This window comes from Megascapheus bottae, chromosome 2, assembly GCF_031878675.1.
Source record: "Megascapheus bottae isolate mThoBot1 chromosome 2, mThoBot2.hap1, whole genome shotgun sequence".
Classification (NCBI taxonomy): domain Eukaryota; kingdom Metazoa; phylum Chordata; class Mammalia; order Rodentia; family Geomyidae; genus Megascapheus; species Megascapheus bottae.
The window spans coordinates 88700754-88724926 of record NC_143510.1 but is presented as its reverse complement, the minus strand read 5'-3'; the positions used below and the strand labels follow the sequence as shown (position 1 = coordinate 88724926).

The 24173-nt window shown below is 49.7% G+C and overlaps 1 protein-coding gene across 1 annotated transcript in view; it reads left to right on the top strand.

Annotated features, from left to right (window-relative positions):
- The window catches only part of Myh9 (myosin heavy chain 9), a 90330-nt gene that overhangs the window by 40150 nt on the left and 26007 nt on the right, over positions 1-24173 (top strand). The window contains exons 4-14 of the mRNA XM_090328630.1: positions 9525-9552; positions 10605-10698; positions 14750-14842; positions 15366-15429; positions 16424-16522; positions 16922-17065; positions 18171-18266; positions 19283-19401; positions 20647-20799; positions 21885-22058; positions 23017-23190. Coding sequence (XP_090184756.1) covers positions 9525-9552; positions 10605-10698; positions 14750-14842; positions 15366-15429; positions 16424-16522; positions 16922-17065; positions 18171-18266; positions 19283-19401; positions 20647-20799; positions 21885-22058; positions 23017-23190 — 1238 coding nt within the window. The remainder of the gene's footprint in view (positions 1-9524; positions 9553-10604; positions 10699-14749; positions 14843-15365; positions 15430-16423; positions 16523-16921; positions 17066-18170; positions 18267-19282; positions 19402-20646; positions 20800-21884; positions 22059-23016; positions 23191-24173) is intronic.

Below are 24173 nucleotides of genomic sequence, written 5' to 3'. Positions count from 1 at the left end.
CTAAAATGCGAGAAATGCACTCTGGGGTCTTCTTGTGGTCTGAATGACTGCATAGGGCCCGTTCCCACACTTGGGCCTGGATTTAAGGGGCTATACACCAACCAGGTTTTCTCTGCCCTTTTAAGTCATTGTGATAGCAGTAGACATAATGTAGAATGCGGCTCCAGGAGTCATTAGAACTGAGCTTCCAGACGTTCCTCAGATAACCCGCAGGACTTTTCTCCCAAAATAGATCAGTTTTTTATTGATTCATTGACAAAAACAATTGAAACTCCCATTAGGTCAGAAACAATTATGGGGGATAAAAAGAAACATGGAGCTTTCCTTTGTCTTGTCTCTAACAGAATGGCCTCAGTGGGAATAAGAATCTGCTTCACTCAAGCTGTGAGGTCAAGTGGGTGTGTGCTTTCATCTTGTACAGCCCAGAGCAGGGAAGTGGATGTGCAGGCTGGGACACCTAAAGTCCCAGGCTTTCTTTGTAACAGTCTCTGCTGGTGTTAAGTCTGTTTGTTTCTAACCTTTACTCTTAGCTGTCTCTGCCTTGCCTGCTTGCTGCTTTGTGTTGGGCTGGCTCTTTAGCTCCCATGTTAACTGACAAGGACATTTCTAAGCAGTCAGAAAGTTTCTTCTTCTTGGACCAGTGAACCAACCAGCAAAGCCTTTAGCAACAGGCTTCTTGTACTTGGGGTGGGGAGGAAGTTAGTAGTAGAACTTGTCCATGTCAAGAATATTTCCTTCCAAAAGGGCCTTTGCTTTGGGTTTTGCTTTAAGTTGGATATCGCGATTCAATGGAGCCTTGAGTTGGCAGGCTTGTGCGGTCTCTTCCTGTCCAGTTTGGGGTGAAGCCTTAGTGCATGCTGCCCACAGGCTTTGGGGAGGGAAACTGATTTGCTTTCTGACCCATACATCTTAGAAGGCTTGGCCAGATCACACCTTTTCTGCTTTAAAGAAAACAAAACAACAAAAAAGTAGACAAAGATTTCCTTCCTGAGCTGCCTGTGGCTTATGACAGTTGCCTTTACTCTGCCAAATAGGGTAGTTGGTGGCTTTGTCTGAAGACTTTGAAACAAGCTTTGGACCCTTCTCAGGAACTTCCCCTTGTGCCTCATCCCTTAGATGTCTGGTTTGCCTGTATGTTCCTGACTTCTGCTAGTTGACCTACATTATTATTATTAGATCTCTAAAGCCTCTGGCTTAGATGATAAATTAAATGCTACTCTATTTGTTAGAGTAAGCCAGGAATTCTCAAACCTGGCATTAGGGATTGGATAATTCTGTTGGGGTGGGGAGGGTCTTATCCTGAACACTGTAGGATGTAAGCAGGATCCTGGAGAGTGGGTTCTGGGTTTTACCTTCTCTGCCCAGTTGAAACAATGAGTAATATTCCAACACTGACATCAAATGTTCCTTGAGGGGAAAAATTTTCCCTAGTTGAGAACCACTGGATTGAGCTTTGCAGATTGGTTTTCCACTGAGTATCAATTCCTAAATGATCTCATGGTGGTGAGGATTTGAAAATGCCAAGGAATGCTAGGGTAGATTAGTGTCATCTGCCACGGGCATGGGATAGGGCATGGTGACCTGTGGTGCCTTGGGTTAGGCCATGAAGATAGGTGATAGAAATTGCCAGAACACCATGAGGTTCATTGGTACATTATCTTGTGCCTAGAAGCCCTGGCAGTCCAGAGAGAGAGACAAGGCATGTGTGTAGACAGATCTGGGGGCAATAGCTGCATAGCCAGACAATCTGCTGTCCGTATCTATCTGTTGCTAGCGGGACTTTGGGACTTAGACAGGTGTGGAGTATTTTGGAGTTTGAGGAAGTTCTGGCTTTTGAGGTCAGGATGGTCAGAAGGGCCTTGCGGAGGTCTGTCCTGTAGGAAGCCTGGCCAGGTATGTGTCAGTAAGCAGTTGGGGTGCAGCCCAGACATGCCTGCAGAGTTTTGTTTATTATTTTAATCCCCAGCCTTGGGTTTAATTAAAGTTGTGGCATGGCCAGCTTGCCCTCCAAACCTTGGCTCTCCCATTGATGCTTTTGATGTCTTGCCTGTCAGTAACGGGCCTTCCAATCTTGGGATTAGACTGTGCTTCTCAGGGATCTGGACTGGTGCTGAGCTTGGATTATGTGAGATCTGAGGTCGAGAGAGCCCAAGCTTGAGCCACTGAGTACCTGGTGGATCTCTAGGGCTACACAGAGGCTGAGGTGGATTCAGGCAATGGCAGCCCATGACCTGTAAGAGGCTGGCCGCTGGGCTGGGAAATGACATTTCTGGTTCCAGGTTCCCCTGTGGGTAAAGGCAGATGTGTTTAATTGGTCAGAATTTGATGTGAGTCCAATTGTCTCTCTGATACAAGAAGAAAAGGCCTCTTCCATATTAATTAGCTCCAATGCCAGGGTTGGTTCACTTTCTGACTCTGGTATTTTAATGAGTACCCACTGTTCAAGGGGGAGGGCCAGCTTTCATTCCAGGCCTAAACCACTCTGAGCAGCTTAGCCTTTTGTCCTGTGTGGCTCTCCTCTGCCCCTCATCCACCTCTGCTTCTCAGCAGAAGCTGCTCATACAGAGCTTGGTCTCCTGGGCACTTGCATTCTCCTTGGTGGTCGACTGACCTCTAGGCGTAGTGAAGGGTAGTTCTGTGCTGGCTTCCTGTCTGATCATGGTCTATCCTACTTGCAGGTAAAGGCACAGGCTCAGGTATGTGTTCCAATGTCTGCCATGTCATACCTAGGAATCAGGGGACTCTTGATTTATTGGATGTGGGCCGTGGTCACTGCTGCCCCTCCTCGTCCTCTTCTGACTGGTTCTTGAAGGAATTCTTCACTGGCTTGGCACTTAGTTGGGGGTTAAAAAGAAGTGCATCCTCCCTTCACCTCTTCACTTCCTCCTGGTTGAGCAGTCTACTTTCCAAGGTCTTCCTGAGGAAAAGCACATGCTTGTCCAAGGCCAGTGAATAGCTTTGGGGTCCAGTCAGCAGGATCACAAGTGGCTCCCCAGGATTGATGGCTGGGGAGCAGGAGCAGTGGGAGCCATAGATGCAATGACTCCACTAACAGGAATGTGCTGGCCAGGAAGTGCCAGTACTGCCAGCCGTCAGCACACACAGGTTCTGCTGCCTGCCAGAGGCCTGGAGCTGAGCCCTGTGTATCCCTGTATGCTGAAGGAGGCAGTCTGGGCTCAACAAAGAATGCTGGGCACTGCAGGCAGTACATATGTAGGTTGTGGGACCTCCCGTGAGAGGTTGCTGTCTGGTGCCTGGAGGTATGAGATGCACAAACCATCACAAAACCATCACAATGAGCTTCCCAGCCCCGAGGAGAGGTGCCCTGGTGAACCCTGAGGGCCTCTAATAGTGTAAGGGTAGAAGTGAGAGAACCATACAGCATGTCTGTAGGCTGTAGGGAGAAGCCCGCCTTGTGAACAGGAGACTATCAGTTCCTAACAGGCTTGGCTAGGCCACCAGCTTACCATGCTGGAACCTTCTCTGTTTAGTGAGACAGGCAGTGGGAGTAAAGCATTAAAGGTAGTGGTGATGGAGGAGGGGCAGGTGGAGATTGAAAAATGGCCTCCATGGATCCCTCTCACCTGACTCCACCCTTGGCTTGCCTAGCAAAGATCATCATTAGATGTTTCCTCCAGGCTGGCCTTTTCATGTCCTCCAAGAGACTTTAGTTCAGGTCAGTGGTAGCAGCAGGCATAGAACATAACCCATAGCGTACCTCCACGCAGACCTCTACCATGTCAAGACGCATCAGGCTCTCCATAGTGCTTCAGGAGAATGTCATTTTGTGCTGGAGTTCACTCTCGTGCAGCCCTTGAACTACTTACTCTTTGTCCGCTGTGCTGCTGGTGTTGAGAGAGGTTCTAGAGCCACCTGGCCTTACCCTAGAGTGAGGAGGCCTTCAGAGGGAAGGTCCTGCCTTCAGAGGGAGAAGCAGACTGGGATTGAGCTGCCTAATTACAATGTGGTCAAGCTATCTCATTTCTAGAAGACCTTTCTAGAAGAGGAATCTGTGGCGAATAGATCCTTTATAACGATCCAGCTTTAGACTTCTTTAGGGGTAGTGAAGAACTTGACTCAAGACTTGACTCTCCCAACAAAATCTACCCAAAAATCCCTACTGACTGAGCTGGGCTGTGCTTTGACCCCTCTGAGACGTTTGCTCTCGCTACCTGTGTTGTTGCTGCTCACCTGTCCTGTCCTCAAGTTCTGGCCCTGAGACTCCAGGAGAACCACAGTCAGTGTGCTAGGTGTGCATGGACAAAAGAGCCTTCCTTTCTCTATTGCATTTTTGGAATTAAGTGAGCAAAAATAATTCCTTAAAGCTATGGGGACATGGAAGCTGAAAGCCCATAGGTATAAAATCCCTCTAGTTTGACCCATGGTGTTGGCCCAGTGTTGACTTTTGTAAAACTCCTGAGGACCTGAAATGTTCTTTTGGCAAACAGACAGTGCTTATTGGGGCTCAGGGAATTATCCCACCCAGGTCTCTTGACTCTCCCCATAATGTTGTCTAACATGAGCTAGGGCATAGGTCTGAGCCGAAAGGACGGGAAGCGTGGTCTGCGTCAGGGGCAGGTTCTGCCTAGCCACATAACCTTTAATGACACTGGCTGTCCTCCTGGCTTCTGCAGAAAGTGTCTCTCCTCCATGTTATTGTTTACCTCTCTGTTAAGCAGGTTTGACTCAGCTCATCCGAGGAGAGTCGAGTCTTCTTTTTGCCAGGCTGCTTGTGGTCCAGCTGGTGACCAAGGTGGTTACCATTGCCTGGCTGAATCTTCTGTGTTTCCTTTTCTCAGAAATGGAATGTTGGATAAAGTGAGGTAGAGACAACCTTGGTGTTTCCAAGAGCATATGCTATGGGCGTGAGACATTCATATGTAACTTTTGTATTTTCCTCCAGCCTGACAAACCTGTTGGAGCTGCCCCCATAGAGCCAGGCCAGCAGACAAAGGCAGACACACAGCCAGCCCTGGCCTTTCTGGCAGGTTTGACTGCACACCAGCAATTTACCTGTGTTCTGCTGGTACATTTTAACCAGGAGAAGGCTAGTTTCCAGCTTTGCTCACCCTGAACACAATGCAAGTTAATCATCTAAGGGACTGGTGGGAGGGGAGCCATTCTTCTTCTGCACCTGGGTTCTTAGGCCTCCTGGGCAGGTTCAAGCCACAGTACTTCCTGAGGAGCGCAGACTGTGGGTGGAGGAGCTGGGCCAACTCCAACTGTCTCTGGCTTGGATGGCTGTTCAGTGAGGTTTTTTGACCTGGGCTTGCCTGTATGCCCTGAAGACAACATTGAGTGCTTGAGGGCCACTAACTTCTTCACCACTGACTGCTGTTAAGGAGACTCTAAGACATAAAGTCTCTGCTTGACCCAGCTGTTAACCTCTGTTAGTATAAGGCAGTATTCACGCCTGCTCCTCCCCCTTTCCCCCATTACTTTCTTGGTCTGGCTGCAGAGAAGGTTGACCCTTCACCTGGCAGCACTGAGGTAGGATTGGGTGGCATCAAGTTTCCAGTGTATAGATACTGGAGGTTTCTGCAGCCAGAGGTTCTACTCTGGGGCCTCCCAGGCTTTGTGCTTTGTAAAGTGCTTTGTAGAAGTCCCAGAGAAGTGATTTGAAGACTCAGCCTGCCCATCCTGGATGACACAGTGTAGGAGTGCAGCTTCAGGCAGTAGGCCATCTCAGGCTCCGCTCTGGAATTGTCATGAAAGCACAAGACCCCTAGAAGGTGAGAGGCATGGATCCATTAGTTACAGATTATCCAGCTGGTCCCCACAGGTTGCACGCGTGTCCCCTATCCTGAAGTTGCTCTCCTTCTTCCTGACTTGGCCATACCTACTTTTCCGTCAGGTCCTGGGAGCCCAGTGGACTCAGGAGACAGTCCCTTGGGCAGGGTGTTCTTCCAGCAGGGCTTAGGAGAATTGCTGTGCAGGACCCCCTGGGAGGGAGGAGACATCTGAGGTTGGCCATGAGTCAGTGCTGAGCCGCGGCTGCTGGTGAAACAGGCTCGACTCCCTTCCTCCTGTGCTTCCTGTTGGGCTGATGTCACTGCTGTGAGAGTCTTGTGGCCTTTTATGGACAAGAATCAACTGCAGCTCCTCTCCTGGAGGAAGTGAGCCGTAAGGCCCAGCCCCCTCCCCCTCTGTCTGTACCAGGTTGAAATGTCTGAGATAAAATACCTGCAGCCGGGTTTTCCTTCTAGCCCAACCGCCTTTGTGAATTGGCTTGACTGTACTTTATTGCCTGGGCTCAGCCTCAGGATTTACCAGGTCTAAAGTAAAACGAGGCGCATTGGCTTGGTCACTGAATGTGTAACTCATGGAAGCCTTTCTTGTGGTACTGGGCAGGGAGCTGGAGTGTTAAGGATGGCCTTGGAGTGGTCCCTAGAGCAGCCCCACTCTCAGAAGTTGAGGAAGTTGCCCCGAGGGTGGGAAGTGCAGAGCAGAGAGCCAAGCCCTAGTGTCCAAGTATGTGGTCAGTGACTTCCTCCTCTCTAGATGCTCTGGATGAGTGTGGACCAGTGTGCTCGGAGGAACCCTCTCCACCACCTGCCTTGCTCAGTTGAAGACTGGGAAGATTTTGTTCACGGAAAGCTCTTGCTTTTCCTAAATCTGAAAGCCAAAGCAGACCAGATCCTTCTCCATGCCCTTTGAGATATGGCTGGGGCCTGGTGGTTCAGGGGGCCTATAGATCTCAGAACAGGGTTGTCCTGGTAGATGTGTATCACCTAAGTCCCAGGCCTCTTTGAGGGCAGAGGAAGGAAGGCTATTTTTAATGATTGGAACACCATCTCCCCGCATGCCCCACTGTCTCCAGCCTTCAGTCTGTACAGGCTCAAGTAATAAAGGACTGGAGTCAAAACAAACCGATCATGTTGGATCAGTGAGATGGCAGTATGGGGCTAGGCTGATGACCTCAGTGCCAAGGAGACTGCCAGAAGCCACAGGATGGTGGGGAAGGAGCAGAGGGAGAGAGGCAAGGTGAACGGGACCAGGCCAGGAGCCCACTGCTTGCTGGGAATTGTAGTCATCCTAGTGTCCAGCAGCGGGACCAGAGGAAACCAGCAGTCCTCCCCTTCCTTTCTGAAAGCATTTGCCTAGATGGGTTCTGACAAAGCACATTAAGTTTTCTCTGAAGTGTGTTTGGGCTCTGTGGACAATGGCCCCTGGCCCTTGTGGTGAGGAAAGGTGTTAGGAGAGAGCTGTCGATGTAGGCTGAATGGAGGTAGGTGGAAGAGTATGCTCCAGGCTTTGGTGTGTGGAGTGTAGGCAGGCCTTTGTGGGCATGTATACATCTGTATTCGTGTAAGCCATGTGCTTGCACACACGTGGTCCAAACATGTGCCTGTGTGCACAGGCTGCCAAGTGTCCTGAGTGTGTTATGTGTAGTCATGTCATAGGTGTCTGTTCATAGCACAGCTATATGTGTTTGTGTCTATTCATATTCCTTTTTCTGGGCCCATGTGGGGTAGCTCTCTGTGTGTGTGTGTGTGTGTGTGTGTGTGTGTGTGTGTGTGTGTGTGTGTATCTCTGCTTCAGTGCACGTGTGAGCATGTGTAGCTGGGCCATGGCCTCGTGTGTGCCCGTTCTGTGTTTGTGTCCTCCAGTGTGAGTATGCAGCCTCTGACTCCTCCTCACAGTTAGAGGAATTCCAGCCATCTCCGAGTGGAAGGGGCATGGACTGCCTTGGGAGAGCTTCCTCCTGGAAGGGCCGAGAATGTTTCCTTTTATGGTAGTGCCTGGCCCTTGCTGCCTAGGCTTTGCCAGCACGCGCAGGTACATTCTTGCCTGCTGTAGAGCAGTGACTAAACATGCTGGCAGCCACAGCTGGGGCAGCCACAGCTGGGGCAGACTGCGGGGCTCTGCAGGGGGAGGGCTGGGCTGGGCTGACAGGAATGTTCACCACAGCCCTTATCTGGGTTGTGGGTGTTATAGTTGGGCAGCAAGGGATGAAAGCGCCATCTCCCCGCATGCCCCACTGCTCCTTCATTCCCTTCTGCCCCCTCTTATCAAGGCCCCATGGCATGGTTTTTGTTGTTGTTCCTGAGCTTTTTCGCCAAGGATTGTGCTCTAGCACTCTGAGCCACAGTGCCCACTTCCCTGGTGGCATTCTTGTCTCCACCTTTGCTGAGCAGCCTTGCAGGACTGTTTTTTGGGGAAAGGTGAGGAGGAGGAGGAAGGTTGCCCTTATTCCCTAGAGTCTGCCCCCTGAGCTGTTTCAGATTGGAGCAAGAGGTAGGGTGTTTTTGTGTGTGAACAGGAGTGATCTAGCTTCCCCTACACTGTTACCTTGTGGGGATTTCATAGGGGGCTGGAAGGAAGGCTGTACTTGAGAGCAGGAGCAGCTACTGATTGTGTGGGGTATGAGGCTTGAATATTTTTCTCCTCCTTGCTTGGACTCCCCCTCTCCCTCCTGCGTGAGCAGCAGGTGGAGGAGGAGGGATGGTAGTAAATGCTCAGCCCCTGCACTGCTGAGCACAGGTTTACCAAGCACCTAGGGGAGGGACAAGCAACCTAGCTGGCCAGTGGCTGAAGGCCTTTATCACTAACTCCATCTCCTGAGGCCATGTGCACAGAAAGCCCTGAGTCATTCTCCCAGTTGGCCTCCGGGTGCCAGGCCCTGAGTGACATGGGGCGGGGAGTGCTTTCTCTGCAAGCAGTTGCCCTTGGGGATCTCCATGCCAGTCTACTCTGTGGCATTTCTATTTCTCAAAATAATCCTGACGGGGAACCACTACTGTAGATCTATTTTGTGTTACGGAAAAAGACTCAGAATTACCTAGCTCACCACAACTCAGATACCAGAAAGTAGCCTTTCGCTGGGTTTAGGCTGCTTGAACTTCAAGGAGAGTGGGATTTTTTTTTTTTTGAGGTGCTTGGAATTGAACCTAGGCCTTGTATTTTTCAGGTAAATGTTCTGGCATTGAGCTACAGTCCCCATATTTCAGTCTTTTGAGACATGATTTTATTATATGCAACCACACACACACACACACACACACACACACACACACACACACACACACACACACACACACACACACACACACACACACACCCCTTTGGCTTCCCTTTTTACTTAAATGGCTGCAGTGCAGCGTTTAGAACACTTCTCCCCGATCCTCTCCTCTGCTTCCTGAGTGCTGGGATTACAAGCGTCTGTTACCTAGGCCTATTACATATTGTTTTCAGCTACTGCCCCAGCTAAGGACACAAAGGTGGGCCCGTTTTGGTGCTTCCTGAAGGAGCCTCTGGGAAGCATTCCAGAGGTCAGCTCTCCAAGGAGGGAGAAGGAGAACTCTTGGGATGTGGCATGGGTGGACACTAGAGTTCCAAGGGTGTAGGCACTGTCCAGGGCTCTGCCACCTTGAATGCTCTCTCTTGAGTGAGGCCATTGGCCTGTGCTTGGAGGAGCGTGTGATCCCCCATGGGCTGCGTTTGTGGCTTTGTGCTCCTTGTCAGAAGCCAGGTGGGGTCTTCTCTGTCTGACTAGCGTTAACCTGATGTTTCCTTTGTTTCAGATCGGGAGGATCAGTCCATTTTGTGCACGTAAGTGGTTTTCTCACCTGTTTTTGTGTTTGTTTTGTGGTGCTGAAGCCTAGCCCTGTTTTAATTCTTGAAGAAAGAATGTTCTGCCCTGCTAAGGCTGGGGTTGTTGAGCTCCTTGAGAAGTACAGATCCCCGCCACTTGGGGAGAGAGCTTGGATAATTCATTTGCTGCTCCATTGTCCCCCAGCTTGATGAGTGAGGGTCTTTATTGCCTTCCTCAGGGAAGTGGTAAGCAGGCGAGGGGTTCTAACGGGAGGAATAGGAGTCTCTTTATCCAGGTCACAGCTCCTGAGCAGATGGTTCTAGCTTGAAGGTAGCTAGCTTTCTTCTTCTCTCGTGTGTGTGTGTGTGTGTGTGTGTGTGTGTGTGTGTGTGTGTGTGTGTGTGTGTGTGTGTGTGTATGTTGGTTGTGGGGCTTGGACTCGGCCGGGGCATTGTCTCTGAGCTCTTCAGCTCTAGGCTACTGCTCCCTTGAGCCACCACACCACTTCCAGTTTTCTAGTGGTTAATTGGAGATAAGAGTCTCAGGGTCTTTAGTGCCTGGGCTGGCTTTGAACTGCCATCCTCAGATCTCAGCCTCCTGAGTAGCTAGGATTACAGGTGTGAGTCACCGTGCCTGGCTTTGAAGGTAGCTCTCTTTACCTCACTTCAGTTCAACACTGGTTTCCATCTGATCTAATAGGGAGACAGATAAATCCTATCATAGAGGGAGTTAACAGTATAGACCATGCCTCTAAGTGGAGTTTCAAAGGGACATATATAAGTGTCTTTGACCTCAAAGTCAACACTGCCTCTCACTGATTCCTAAAACATTTGTCTTCAAAGGCTGCCAAGTGACAGGACAAGGGGTAGATGTGAACTGACTTTTATCTGGCCTCAGGAGGGCCACGGGAAACAAACCAAGGCAGGATTCCAGAACCTCATCATCCCCTTTTCTGCCAGCAGGTGTTGGCTCCCTGAAAGGCAGAATGATAGGCAGAAGAGAATCAGTAGAGAGGGGAAGAGGCAAGGGCCATGGTCATGACTCTGAGGACTTGCTTGATTCTTGGCAGGGGAGAGTCTGGAGCGGGGAAGACGGAGAACACCAAGAAAGTCATCCAATACCTGGCCCATGTGGCTTCCTCACACAAGAGTAAGAAGGACCAGGTGAGTGTGCTGCACACCCTCCCTGCCACTGCTTGTGGGGCCTTCTGTGGGGAGCTGGAGGAGAACCTAAAGACCACAACCTTGGTTTAAGTAAGAATTCTCTGGGGAAAGGAACCTATTTTTTTGTAGGTGGCAAGAGTCTTGGGAGTGGTCGGGAGGTGGCCATCCCATTCTGCCTTGCAACTTCCCAAGTAGCCGTGGGGACTGGAGCCGGCCCAGGGTTTGCCTAGCAGGACCCTTGGTGCTGGTAGCCAGTTGCTGGGTGTCCTCCATGCTGAGGCTGGGAGAGAGAGCCCAGGACTTGGTTCTGAAGCTGATGGAGGCATGGAGCTGGGCAAAGATGGGGAGGCCTGCTTTGGAATCTCCATTTCTTTTTCTTGCTATGGAAATACCTCGGGAGGACAGTCCCCTGCAAAGAGAAAAAGGGTACTGGAAAGTCATCTCACTTCCCTTTTTCTCCCTTTCCCTCTTGATGGATTTTGGTGGAACTCAGCAGTGTCCTGGCTAGGTGAGCTGCACGTTTACTGCACGTTCTGCACCGGGAATGCGTGTTCTGCCATCGTGTGCCCTTGGATTCTGTATTTTTTTTCCTAAGCAGCTTCTCACTCCACACATTGTCACTTTCTGCAGCTAGAACTCTTCTTGTAGGCTCGGCTCACTGACTGTCTTGGGAGGAGGGGCTGGTATGACACACAGTAACCTCTTGTGCACTCTGAACTGATGACCCCTGCAAAATGGGTTTGTCTCATGACCTAGCTGTTCTCACAACTGCAGTGCTGCTCAGACACCCACCAGTGCCAGCAGCTGTCACGTTCCAGGTAGAGGCCTGACCTTGGCACTGTGGAATGGGCACCTGCTCTCTTTTGGCCCCATGAACATGGTGGTCCACACCATGATGCAGGTGGCTTGTCACTCATCTGCTGCCAACCAATGTCAGGATGTCCCCCTGGAGTTTCTTAGGGATTGGGATGGTTAGTCTTAAGCATGATCATGGGATGCTTTTTCTTTCTCTCAAGCATACTTAGACTGCACTGTGAAATCTAAGTGCCAGTGATGTCCCCTGAGGCTATCAGGGGAATTCTGCCACCCTTGGTGGCTCTATCCTTCCTGGCCTACTGTGTTCAGCATTCATTAGTAAGTTGGGGCGTGTGTCTGTGCATGCAGATATGGGGTGCGTCCTGCAGAATGTCCTCATGTGTAGTCTTCTGGAACTGACCCAGAAGCAACTTTTCATGTGCCAAAACCTCTCAAGGCTCAGCTTTTTTCCATGGGTGTCAGGAGTTATATTTAGAAACTAACAAAGTTTTTTCTCTCTTCACTCCCCAATTTTCCACTGTTTTGGGGGAGATCTGTGAGGTCAGGAGTTCTTTAGCTGTGGTTTGCTGTCTCTGAATTTGCAGTACAATCTGTTTCTCATCTATTTATCCAATGCCTGGTATGTGAATGGTTCTCAGGAGTGTGACACTGGGTTTCTTGTGAATGAGAGGAGACAGGGCCACAGTGAATAAGCAGTAAAAGGGCCCTAAATGCTAACGTCTGAGCCCCAGGTGTATAGGGAAACCTCCAGAACTGAGTAAAGATGGCCGATTGTAAGGGTTTAGGGGGTTTGACAGTGAGAGCAAAGCTGTCCAGACATGGAAGGCACATGGCCCTGGCTCTGTCGTTAGGCCCTTAGTATAAAAGGCCACTGGCCAGTGTAGTTCATTTCCATGCCTGTTATTTCCATAGGTAGCTGGAACATGAAGCACCCTTGAACTTGGCTGGTGAGTCTTAAAAGGCCTGGAGTGGCATCTCTGGGAGTGAGGTCTTTTCTCACACTTCAGGTGTCTGACTGGGTCATCCCAAGACATGGAAACCAAGCACAGTGTCTGGCTTTGAATAGAGGTGTAGGTTAGCAAAGCTTAGCTTAGAAGAAGGGACTGATCAAAAAGACTTCTAGTCTAAACCGTGCCCTGTGGCCTCCATTCTCTCTAGTTTTCAGTACACTAGCTGCAGTCTAGTCAGAAACACCACCAATAAAACTTTTCAGAAATGGAATTGGCAATTCCAAATTTAGAAGCATCAGTTCATTTTATGTAAATTTCATACAAAAAAAGAGTCTGCTGTGCCTAATTAGATGTCGATAGAGAAAATTGTGTAGGTTAGCCATCTCCACTGTTGGCAGGGAAAACTAGCTCTCTATTCAGTGATTTTTTTTTCCCCTCAGTCAGCCCATTGGGCCCACTTTCTATAGTAACCCTCATGTGGTTCTGAACAGAGGCCTCTGCTCTGCCTCCAAGCCAGGCAGGCACGGGCTCTGCTGGGACACAGACACGCACACTGTATGTCTGCAGGAAGGGAGTGGCTCCGCCAGCCTGGCAGCCAGGTCTGGGCTGGCTGGGTGAGCAACTTCAGTGGGAGGGGCATGGCTCCATCCAAATCTGGCACTGTGGGCTGCCACGGCCAACTTCCCCGGGGGCTAGCTCCCAGGCCCGCCTGAGACTCATGGGTGGGAGTTGGTGTCCGTTGTCAGCCGAAGCCAAGCACACATGTGCATCCTACTCTGGCTTGCCCCCTCAGCCTTTGACCCAATCTTGCGGACCTCCCCTCAGAAGGGAGGAACCAGAAGGACTCCACCTGTGCTTGCCGCAGTCTGGGAGCTCTGCCTGAAGATGGCTGAGTGGGGGAGGAAGGCTTTGCTTGGTCCTCTTCTGGTCTCTGTGGGCCTTTAGCCAGCTTGAGCTGAACTATAGAACATCCTTGGTACTCCATAGATAGGTTGTGTCTGTGGCAGGTGTGCTGGAGGGCTGGCATCCCCATCCCCCGGAGCTCCTGTAGTTGCTGCCAGCTTTCCTTTCATCATTCAGAGGCAGCCACTGTTCCCGTAAAGCCCTGGCTGACCTCCAGCCCTGCTAATAAAGACAAACTTCATCTGGCCCTGTGTGAGTTCTTTCCCCTTGATGGTTTCAGCTGTGACAGGGAATGAGATCCTGTTTCCTTAGCCAGCCCTACCTGTTACCTGGCCAGCCAGGTGGATGGTGGATGCTTTCAAAGAAGGCCTGACAGGGCAGGACCCTGACTCTGGGATTGGGCTGATGTCATAGCAGCTAACAGATGAGGTACAAGACTTGTGTTAACTATTGCTTTGCCCATTGATTTCTGTATGACCTTGGGCAAATCATCCTCCTTCAACCTCAGCTACTTCTTCAGGATGTGGGCATGCCTCATCCTACCCACTTTCAGCATGGTGAAGGTCCAGGGATGAGAAGACATTGGGTGCCTTTTCCCTGCCACCAAGTACCAGGAGTCCACACATAGGAGTGGTTATTATTATTTTTTTGGGGGGGGATGAGTCATGGGGCTTAAACTCTGGGCCTGGGAGCTGTCCCTGAGCTCTTCAGCTCAAGGCTACCACCCTACCCTTGAGCCACAGCCCCACTTGGGTTTTCTAGAGATTAATTGTAGATAAGACTCTCACGGCTTTGTAGTGTCCAGGCTGGCTTTGAATGGTGATCCTCAGATCTCAGCCTCCTGAGTAACTAGGATTAAAAGTGTGAGCCACCATGACCGGCTGGTTGACGTTATTGATGATAGTTCAGATCCCGTAATGGGCCTAGTGATTCTACACTAGATCGATTTGGAGTTATCAGGACAGGGGCCAATAAGGACAATAAAACGTTGACTAGGTCACAGTATGTCTTGAAACCCTCTTCTTGTCTTGTGAAAAGGGGTGGGGAGGGGGGAAGCCAGTGTACACAGGATGGGTCTGTCCCAGGGAAAGGCCAGTAGTTCATTCATTGCTCTCAAATAGGTTCTTCCACACCTGGGTTCCTGGAGCCACAGGAGCTTTTTGCTTTTTCCTCTCGTCAGCCCATGGGCAGTACAGTTTCCAAAGGCCCAGTGGGAAGGTGGCTCTGCAGTGATCAGGATCCTGGCTGAGGCTGGAGTGACAGCTTCAGAAAGCCTCTGTGGCTGGTGCATTGAGCCTGCAGGCTTGACTACCACTGAGGTGGGGCAGGCTTGGCAGCCCAGCTGCTACCTGGCCTTCACGAGTCTCTGGGTTCCTTCACAGGGGGAGCTGGAGCGGCAGCTGCTGCAGGCCAACCCTATCCTGGAGGCCTTTGGGAATGCCAAGACGGTGAAGAATGACAACTCCTCACGATTTGTGAGTAGCCGCCAGTGGTACCGCAGTTCTTGGGACAGATATTAAGATAGCTTTGTGATGTAGCATGTGGTTTTCCACCTGGGCTGTCATCTCAGAGTGACAGAGGTTCCCACTGGTGCTCCCTGGTCTAGATGGTTCCTGCCCTCCCTGTCATAATTAAGATGGCCATAAATGGCTTCTTCAACCAGCTTCACATAAGACAGAAGAGCTAGCCAGGGAATGACCAGTACTGTATTATAGCAGTGACCGATTGGTTCCCAGGACCAAGGGTGATAATAATGAACCCCTCCCTGCTTTTCTGTGTAGGGAGTGCAGCCTAGGCTGGGCTGGACCCAGGCTCCTGGCTTTGGACAGCGTGATGCCTCTGAGTCCCACTTCTTGTATTGGCTTGACACGTGGACACATGTAGTCCCTGTCTTTGTCCTTCTAGATGTGGGAGAAGTGGCTGGGCTTCTGGCTTACTCCTTGCTCCCTGACTCTCTGTGAGCAGGAATCTCTCATCATTTTTCTTTCCTTTTCTCAGGGAAAATTCATTCGCATCAACTTTGATGTCAATGGCTACATTGTGGGTGCCAACATTGAGACTTGTATCCTTGTGGCTGATTAAGAGGTGGGATCTGGAAGGAAAGAGGAGAGGCTGCTCCCTTGCTTCAGGATTTTTCTCTTTGGGGCTCATTGTGATACCACATTTGTGAGGTTTGGGAGATAACAGAATAAGTGCATTGTGAACCCAATAGAGATTTTTGGGTTTTATGGCAGGGTACGATTCTGTCTTTATCAGAGGGAATTGCTGAAAACCATAAGCACATTCCCAGAGGGGTTATGTCTGGTAGATGCTACCTATGTGTCTTATGCTTATGGTCTTTGCTTATGAAGTATTCCCATCACCTGTTACTGGTCAGAAGAGAACCATTTAAATAGACTTTCCAGGTTATAAGTTTCCCTCCTTCCCTCCTTCTCTCAGTCATGGCCTTTGAACCTGAGCTTTTTCCCTCAAGGCTAGTGTTCTACCATTATTAATGACACTTCTGGTGGTTCATTGGAGATAAAAGTGTCATGGACTTTTCTGCTTGGGCTGACTTCTGTGATTCTCAGTTCTCAGCCTCCTGAGTATCTAGGATGACAGATGAGAGCCACCAATGTCTAGCCTTAACATGGTTTCAGTACTGTGACCTGGCTGCTTGCTGTCCTTTAGCTTTCTTTTTGGTTAGTCATGGGATTTGAACTCAGGTTCTGGGCTCTCTGTCTCTGAGGTCCTTTTGCTTAAGGCTAATGTTTTACCACCTTGAGCCACAGTTACACTTCCATTTTTCTGGTGGTTAATTGGCATCCGCTTTTGAACCAAGATCCTCAGATTTCAGCCTCTTCGATAGTTAGGATTGCAGGCGTGAGCGACCAGCTGACACTCGGATAAGTAACTCTGTTTGGAGGATTTGACTACAGTTTGCTTTGCTCTGTTTTGCCATTTTGTGCCATTTTTCTTCCTGGTGATATTTGGTTCCTTTCAGTGGGGATAAGAGGAAAGCCAGGGCATCACCTTCCCTCCACCTTGTACTCTATTGCTCCTTAATGCCTACAAAGATCTTTTGGAGAAATCTCGTGCCATCCGCCAAGCCAAGGAGGAACGGACCTTCCACATCTTCTACTACCTGCTTTCTGGGGCCGGCGAGCACTTGAAGAGTGAGTTATAGCCTGCTGAGTTGTGGCCCTTCGGCCCCTCCTGGCGTGCGGAACCATGCACCATTGGGGTTGTTGAAAGATCAGCAGGGTTTGGGGAGGAGAAACAACTATGACTCTTGTCCTTGGGCCACCCAAGGACTTCAACAGTTTCTGAACAGTTTCTGAGCAGTCGTGAGAAAGGCTAGGATGGGTCACAGGCAGGGTCTTAAGTCCAGGGCCCTGTTGCTCTTCTGTGCTGTGTGCCTGTCAGCCTGCGACTCCTTGGGATGTGACCACAGTTCCCAGGGCATCCCTGGGCTCTGAGGCTGTTGCCATGTCTCTGAATCTTGGAGGAACTAGATTGACAAGGCCTCTTCTTTCAACACTTGCTGACCTATCCTTGTCATCCACTCCTCTCAGCTGATCTCCTGTTGGAGCCTTACAACAAGTACCGCTTCCTGTCCAACGGGCACGTCACCATCCCTGGGCAGCAGGACAAGGACATGTTCCAGGAGACTATGGAGGCCATGAGGATTATGGGCATCCCAGAGGAGGAACAAATGGGTACGGGCAAGTCCTACTGAAGGCAGGGGTAGGGGAGGCTGGTCTAGTGCCCTGGGAAGCCTGAGGAGTACTTGATGTTTGGAGAACCCTGTAGAAGGTGGAGGAAGGCCCTGAGGGGATGGGCTTGGAGTTTATGGGTTTTGTTGCTGCTGGCATCACAAGTATCTGTTTAGAGGGGAAAAGGATGGTACTTCTCAGGTGAGGGTCCACTGAGGCAGACTTTGTCAGTGCTGACTGGGATGTTGGCTTGTTTTTATCAGTCATAGGGCTTGGTCTCTGGACCAGAGCATTGTTCTTGAGCTCTCAGCTCATGGCTACCATTCTATCCCTTGAGCCACAGTGCCACTTCTAGTTTTTTTTTTTTTTTTCCCCTAGTGGGTAATTGGAGAGAAGCATCTCAAGGTCTTTAGTGCCCAGGCTGGCTTTGAACCACAGTCTTAGCCTCCTGAGTAGCTAGGATTACAGGTGTGAGCCACTGTACCTGTTTGACTGGCATGCTTTTGTTCCACCCCTGCTGAGCGTGGTTGGCTAGCATGTGGCTCCTGTTGGCTGGCCAGCCAGGGCTCCAGGGCTCTGTGTGGCTGACACCCAGAATGATCAGCAGTGTGGACTGGCCCTCCCCAGTCTGCCAGTGGTCTGCTAGGCTGTAGTCTGGAGAACAGTGGAGTTGAGGAGTATTTCCCATTTTCTGGCTATGTCTGCTTTGGAGTGGAATATGTGTCGGGGAGAGTAGAACAAGAGCCACAGATCATATGTAAATGAATGGGCACCACGGCGTTCCAATAAAACTTTATTTCAAGCAAGCAGTGAGTCCTGGGCTGGAAGTATGTCCTTAGGCCAGATTTAGAAACATTGGGCATATTATCAGAGCGCCTATCTGAATATGGCTACCCACACTGGGGCTGAGAAACCTGGGAGGCGGAGGCCATAGTGGCAGGTGGGAGTAAGCCCTCCACATGTCAGCATGCCAGCTAGTCACTCTAGTGTCCCAAAAAGTAGGGGCGCCCCTGTTTGTCTTCACTTGCCTATCCTTGGGGAGCGCTCCCAACAGAGTCTCCCTCCAACCTGATGTCTCTTCTAACCCTCCCTTTGCTGTACCCCAAAGGCTTGTTGCGGGTCATCTCAGGGGTTCTTCAGCTCGGCAACATTGTCTTCAAGAAGGAGCGCAACACTGACCAGGCCTCCATGCCTGACAACACAGGTGACATAACATCTGTGGGCCTCCCATCTGGACCACAGGCTGGGGATGGGGGATGATGGTAGTGGTGGATTGTTCAGAAGTCTTACTGAAATTGCAGTCTTCCCTTCCATCCTGTGTTTTTATGGCTATATACCTTTTTGTTTTGATGTGTGTGTTGGGGGTAGGGGGAGGCATGGGGCTTGAACTCAGGGCTGGGCATTGTCCCTGAGTTTTTTTTGCTAAAGGCTAGCATTCTATCACTTTGGGCCATAGTGCCACTTCTGGTGACTCATTGGCAATAAGAGTCTTCTGTACTTGCCTGCCTCATCTGGCTTTGAACTGTGAACCTCAGATCTCAGCCTCTAAACTTGTGATCCTCTTGTCTTAGCCTTCCAAGTGGTTGGTATTACAGGTGTTTGGCCTGTGTCCATTTTCATCTATTTTTTATACAGATGTAAAAATATATATATGAACATGACCCTATTTTTCTTTTTTTTCTTTCTCATACTGTAAGCATCAGAATGAGCTGGAAAACCAATCCATCACATAGACAAGGGCTTTTCTCTTTCCTTCTGGAGGCCAACTCCCTTGTCCTGAATACTGAAACAGTGTTTTCCTTTGCTGTGTGAACGTAACCTGAGCCCTGTCTAGGAGCATGTCAGGATGTGACACGATGAGGCACCCTTGCCCAGCTGCTGCTCTTTGCTTGGCACCAATACGGGTCCATTTGATTTTCCAGTTCCTAGGGTTTCTCCTTTAATCCTGGGGTTATGGTTTGTATAAGATGCTATTGTGCCACATGGCACAAGGGAAGTCCTGCTTCTTCTCTGTCCTATTTTGGGGTAAGGACCCATTTTACTCGTGATATGAGGTGTCCAGTTAGGAGGTGAAGGCTGCCCATGTCAGTTGTCCTGGTAACAGTGGCTGCTTCCTCTCCTTCCCCTCTAGGCTGTGTAGAGGGCTTGTTCCCTTGGGTCTAATTAAGCCTTGTATCTCACCCCTCCTCCTTTATTCTGAAAAAAAAAAAAAAAAAACAGCTGCCCAAAAGGTATCCCACCTCCTGGGGATCAACGTGACTGATTTCACTAGAGGGATCCTCACCCCACGCATCAAGGTGGGACGAGACTACGTGCAGAAGGCACAGACTAAAGAGCAGGTATGGGCTGCCGGGGGCTGGGCTGGGCTGGGGTGTCGTGAGGTGAGGTGTGGCGTGGCTGGGGCTGAGTTTGGTGCTGGGTCCAGGTGTGGGTCCAGGCATGAAGCCTATGTGTAGGTTCCCAGTATGGGATTTCTTTACTCACTCTGCAATAGCACAGAGACCAAGGTAGTACCTCCACTTAGGGCTCAGGGAGTGTCCTGCCCACAGCATTGCATGGCAGTTGAGGACACAAGCACGTGTTATCTCTGTATGAAGTGAGGACCTAATGTGTCTATAGAATGGCTCCTGGTGCCAAGGTGGCAGCCTCTGTTACTCTTGTGAGCCTAAACCAGCTGGCTGCTTCTCCTCTACCTGCTTTATTGCATGTGCTAGAGGCTTTCCTGTTCATGCCAGCCAATGTGCTTGCCACCTTTGGAGTCCTGGGCCCCTATTAGCCAGGCTGCTTTCTTTGCTGGGGTTTCTGTTTTAGTCATGGTGCCCATTCTGTCTTTCAGTACTTGGAAGATGACATCATTAACTAATCCCCTTTTTAAAAGGACTGGGCAGCTGACAGCCTATGGCTTTTCTGTACAGAGTCATTGCATGAAAGATGAGCATTGTTTTCTGCATACAATATACGTAATTGTTGCTGTTTATTTTCCTAATAATTAAGGTTTTTAAAAAATTAGAAACACTACATTGACAGTACAGAAATGTCAAGAGAAGGAAAAATGTTGTCATAGTCTTAACCAGTGGTAATTGTTATCAGGCAGCTATTTCCTGCAAAGTTTGTTTGTTTGATTTTTTTAACTTATCAATCTGGCTTTTATCATGGGACTTTCAAATATATGCCAAATGAGAGCGAGAATAATGGAAAGACCTCTGTCATACAGAAGAGTCCGTCAACTTGAGCAGAATCTGAAGGCCAATCTTGTTTCATTATTAATTTCAACTGCATCATTTTAAATCTCATTTTAAAGTCTCAGGCATTTTGGTTCCTTTTGTAACTACCTTCCTCTGTTCCCATTTCCATTTAAAAGGTCTTTGCAAATACCTAAGTGTACTGTTTCCAGTATTATTGGGTTTGTGGGTTGAACTATCTTTATGATAAGGAATCCTACAGCAAACACATGTGTGAGCTCTCTTTATTCTTTTATATTTAGTGCTATTTCCCTCGGCACTTGCAGGAAACTATTGAGGCAGAGGGCATGGGGGTTTCAAACTCGATACCTGACAACCTGTTTCACTCCATGTTGTCCCCAGGCTGACTTTGCCATCGAGGCCTTGGCCAAGGCCACTTACGAGCGAATGTTCCGCTGGCTGGTACTGCGTATCAATAAAGCTCTGGACAAGACCAAGCGGCAGGGTGCATCATTCATTGGGATCCTGGACATTGCCGGCTTTGAGATCTTTGATGTAAGCTTCCTTTACCCTTGCTGTCTATGCCTCCGCTCCTTTGCAAGGAGACAACATCTAGGTGTATTTTAACCTCTGCAAGACTGTCCATCACCACTCAGAAAATAGGTACACTCCTGGAGAGATGGGTGGTGCCACCTATTGTTTCTTATTCTTCCCTGGTGTAGGATATTGTCCTTGCCCACGAAAGCTTTGAAACCTAGTAGGAAAAACTGATAAACGATAGTAGGTTAGAAGTTCTTAACTGTGATCCGCAGTAGGTTTCAAGGGAACCAGGAACTCAGATTTGGGGAAAGCAGCATTGTCATTTTTTTCCTCTGACCTTTATTTGAAATCCTGTGCACACGTGTTTGTCTGTGTGCACTTGGGCCTGGGTGCTGTCCCTGAGCTCTCCTGCTCAAGGCTACTACCCTACCCCTTGAGCCACAGTGCCACTTCCTATTTTTTTCCTAGTGGTTAATTAGAGATAAAAGTCTCATGGACTTTAGTGCCTGATCTGGCTTTGAACTGTGATCCTCATTTCTTAACCTCCTGAGTAGCTAGGATTACAGTTGTGAGCCACCACGCCCGGTGTTCCTGAGCTTTTTTGCTTAAGGCTAGCACTATATCACTTGAGCCATAGCTCCACCTTTTTGGGGTGCTTAACTGGAGATAAGAACCTCACAGACTTTCTTGCCTGGATTGGCTTTGAACCCCAACTCTCAGATCTCAGCCTCCTGAGTAGCTAGGATTATAGGCATAGACCACAGGCACCTGGCTGGTAGTTTTATCAACTGTGAATTGAACAAAGTTATGTAAACCACCATTGTATTAGAAATGTTTGTGACTTGTCACTCATAAAAAATCAATTATTTGTCACATCATGGTCCAGTGCTAGTTATATTCAGCATTATATCGTTCCTTAGTACTTTAGTTTATACATTTTAAAACATTATTCAAAGATGGGCTTTGCCAGGCTGAGTACAGGCAGCAGATAGCGGCGCCTGCAGCATCCCTCCCAGCACTCTGCTGCCCTCACCTTTGGTTCCCCACACTTGTAGGCCCTTGGGAGGAGGGGCCTCTCTGACAATTCTTTCCCCCTCTAGCTGAACTCCTTCGAGCAGCTGTGCATCAACTATACCAACGAGAAGCTGCAACAGCTGTTCAACCACACCATGTTCATCCTGGAGCAAGAGGAGTACCAGCGCGAGGGCATCGAGTGGAACTTCATCGACTTTGGCCTGGACCTGCAGCCCTGCATTGATCTTATCGAGAAGCCAGTAAGGGCCCAGCTGATCTCTACTACGACAGACCTTCTTTCTGTGTTTTTCTGTGGTGGTCACTCTTTACCCCAGCCCCTTGAAGCTGGTAGAATGTCTGGTTCCTTTGGCTGTCCATGTTACTTGAGGATTAAGCCCCAGCTCCTGGATGCTTCCCTCTGAGACGATCCTGTTACCTAGCGGGAACATGGCTAGGGCCCAACATCCTGGCTTAATGTCCAGTAGATGCACAGAAGACGAGGCTATACTTTTGTTGAGGAAGGTCCTATCCCCAGACACTTCTGCTGCAGAATCAGAACCATAGACTCCGGGTTGGATGCTCTCCCTGGCTGCTTGTATGGAGATTGGCCTAAGCCCATGAAGACTTAACACAGTCTAACAGCTTTTATCCCATTCGTTCATTAGGAAGTTCTGGTTGAAGTCTTCACTTTGAAAGTACCTCTAGGGGCAGGGTGCTGCAACTCTGCACCATCTTCACATGAAACTAGTTACCTTCTGAATCAACCAAAATGTCCAGGCTTTAAGTCTTATCCCACAATGTCTTAGTACTGTCTGAATGCTTTTTCCTTCTAAGTTGACTGTTCAGAAAGCTGCTGGGTTTGGGGGGGGACATTCTCTTAGTGTCACCTCATCATTGTAGCTGCACAGGCAGGGTGCAGGGGCTGCTACTCTGGGAGAGGTGCCCTGAGTCTAGCCATGGCCACCGGGACAGGCCTCACACACATGGGGCCCAGGCACTTTGGGTGCAGGGTGATTGAATTGTGATTTTCAGGGCTTCACTAGTGCTGCAGAACTACAGGAGATCATTGGGTGAGGGTCACTCAGCTGTAGCCTAGACCACAGAGGTCTTGACTTACATTGTTTTGAGTGACAGCCACCTGTGGTCTTCCCACACTGGGTTCTGGCCTCTTGTGGCTCCACGTCCTGCTCACCTGGGCTGGTGTTATGCTTTCTCCAGGCTGGCCCCCCTGGCATCCTGGCCCTGCTGGATGAGGAGTGCTGGTTCCCCAAAGCCACCGATAAGAGCTTTGTGGAGAAGGTGGTGCAAGAGCAGGGTACCCACCCCAAGTTCCAGAAACCCAAGCAGCTGAAAGACAAAGCCGACTTCTGCATCATCCACTATGCTGGCAAGGTGAGGTGCACGTGCATGATAGGCCTGGCAGGGAGGTGGGGTCCATTTTCTCTTAGAGCAGAAGCTAGGCCTGTTTGGTGTGTGTGTATGGGAAGGTGTGGCCCTAGCAGTTTTTGTCTGTGACTTATCAGGTAGTATGGTTGGTGATTGATCAGCATTTACACAGCTCAGAAAGTGCCTTCCTATATTCTGCTTGTAAGGAGCTTGCAATGTTCCCTTATGTGCTGAGACTGGAGTCTGGAATGTCCTGTGCTACTGTCAGGCCCGGCTTCTAGGTACAGAGGAGTCAAGCCACAATCTGGAGCTGAAATTAGAGGACTATTGCTTATAAATTGGATGACTTGGAGCCAAATACTTAATCTCTGTAGCTTTGATTTCTTCGTCTGGAAAAGGGGAGTGACCACCCCCCCTCCCCATACTGAGTGAAACATGAAATGTGCTTGAGAAGTGTGACCTGGGTCAGTGCTCCAGAGCCAAACCTTGGAGTGATGTGCCAGCTGCCCTAGGTGTGCTGGAGTGTCGCTGCATGGCTGCTGTTTCCTCCAGCTGGCAGTCAGGAACAATCCAGACTGCCTACATGTCCTGTGAGCAGGAGGCAGGGAATTGTCCCAGCCTCAGAGGCCCTGCCCTGGACCACTGCTGTAGATGATGGCTGCTGTCACTGCCAGGACTGCACAGCGGGTCTGCTGTGTGCCCATCATGACCCTTAGCTGGTATTCAGCTTTCCAGTGTGCACGTTCAGGGGCTTAGATCTAAAGTAGCCACCGTGGTTCAGGTTTAGACTAGTGTCGGTTTTTCTCGGTGAGTTCTCGGTACCTTTTGCAATTAGTTGCAGCCTAAACATGTAGTTTAATGGCTGTGCCTGCCTCTCAGTGGGGATCTTGAACCCAGCCCACACTGATTCATGGCCCACTGCTGCTGGTCTTTCCTGTAGTACTTACGTTTTTGTGGCTGAAAACAAAATGCAGAACAGAGTACAGTTC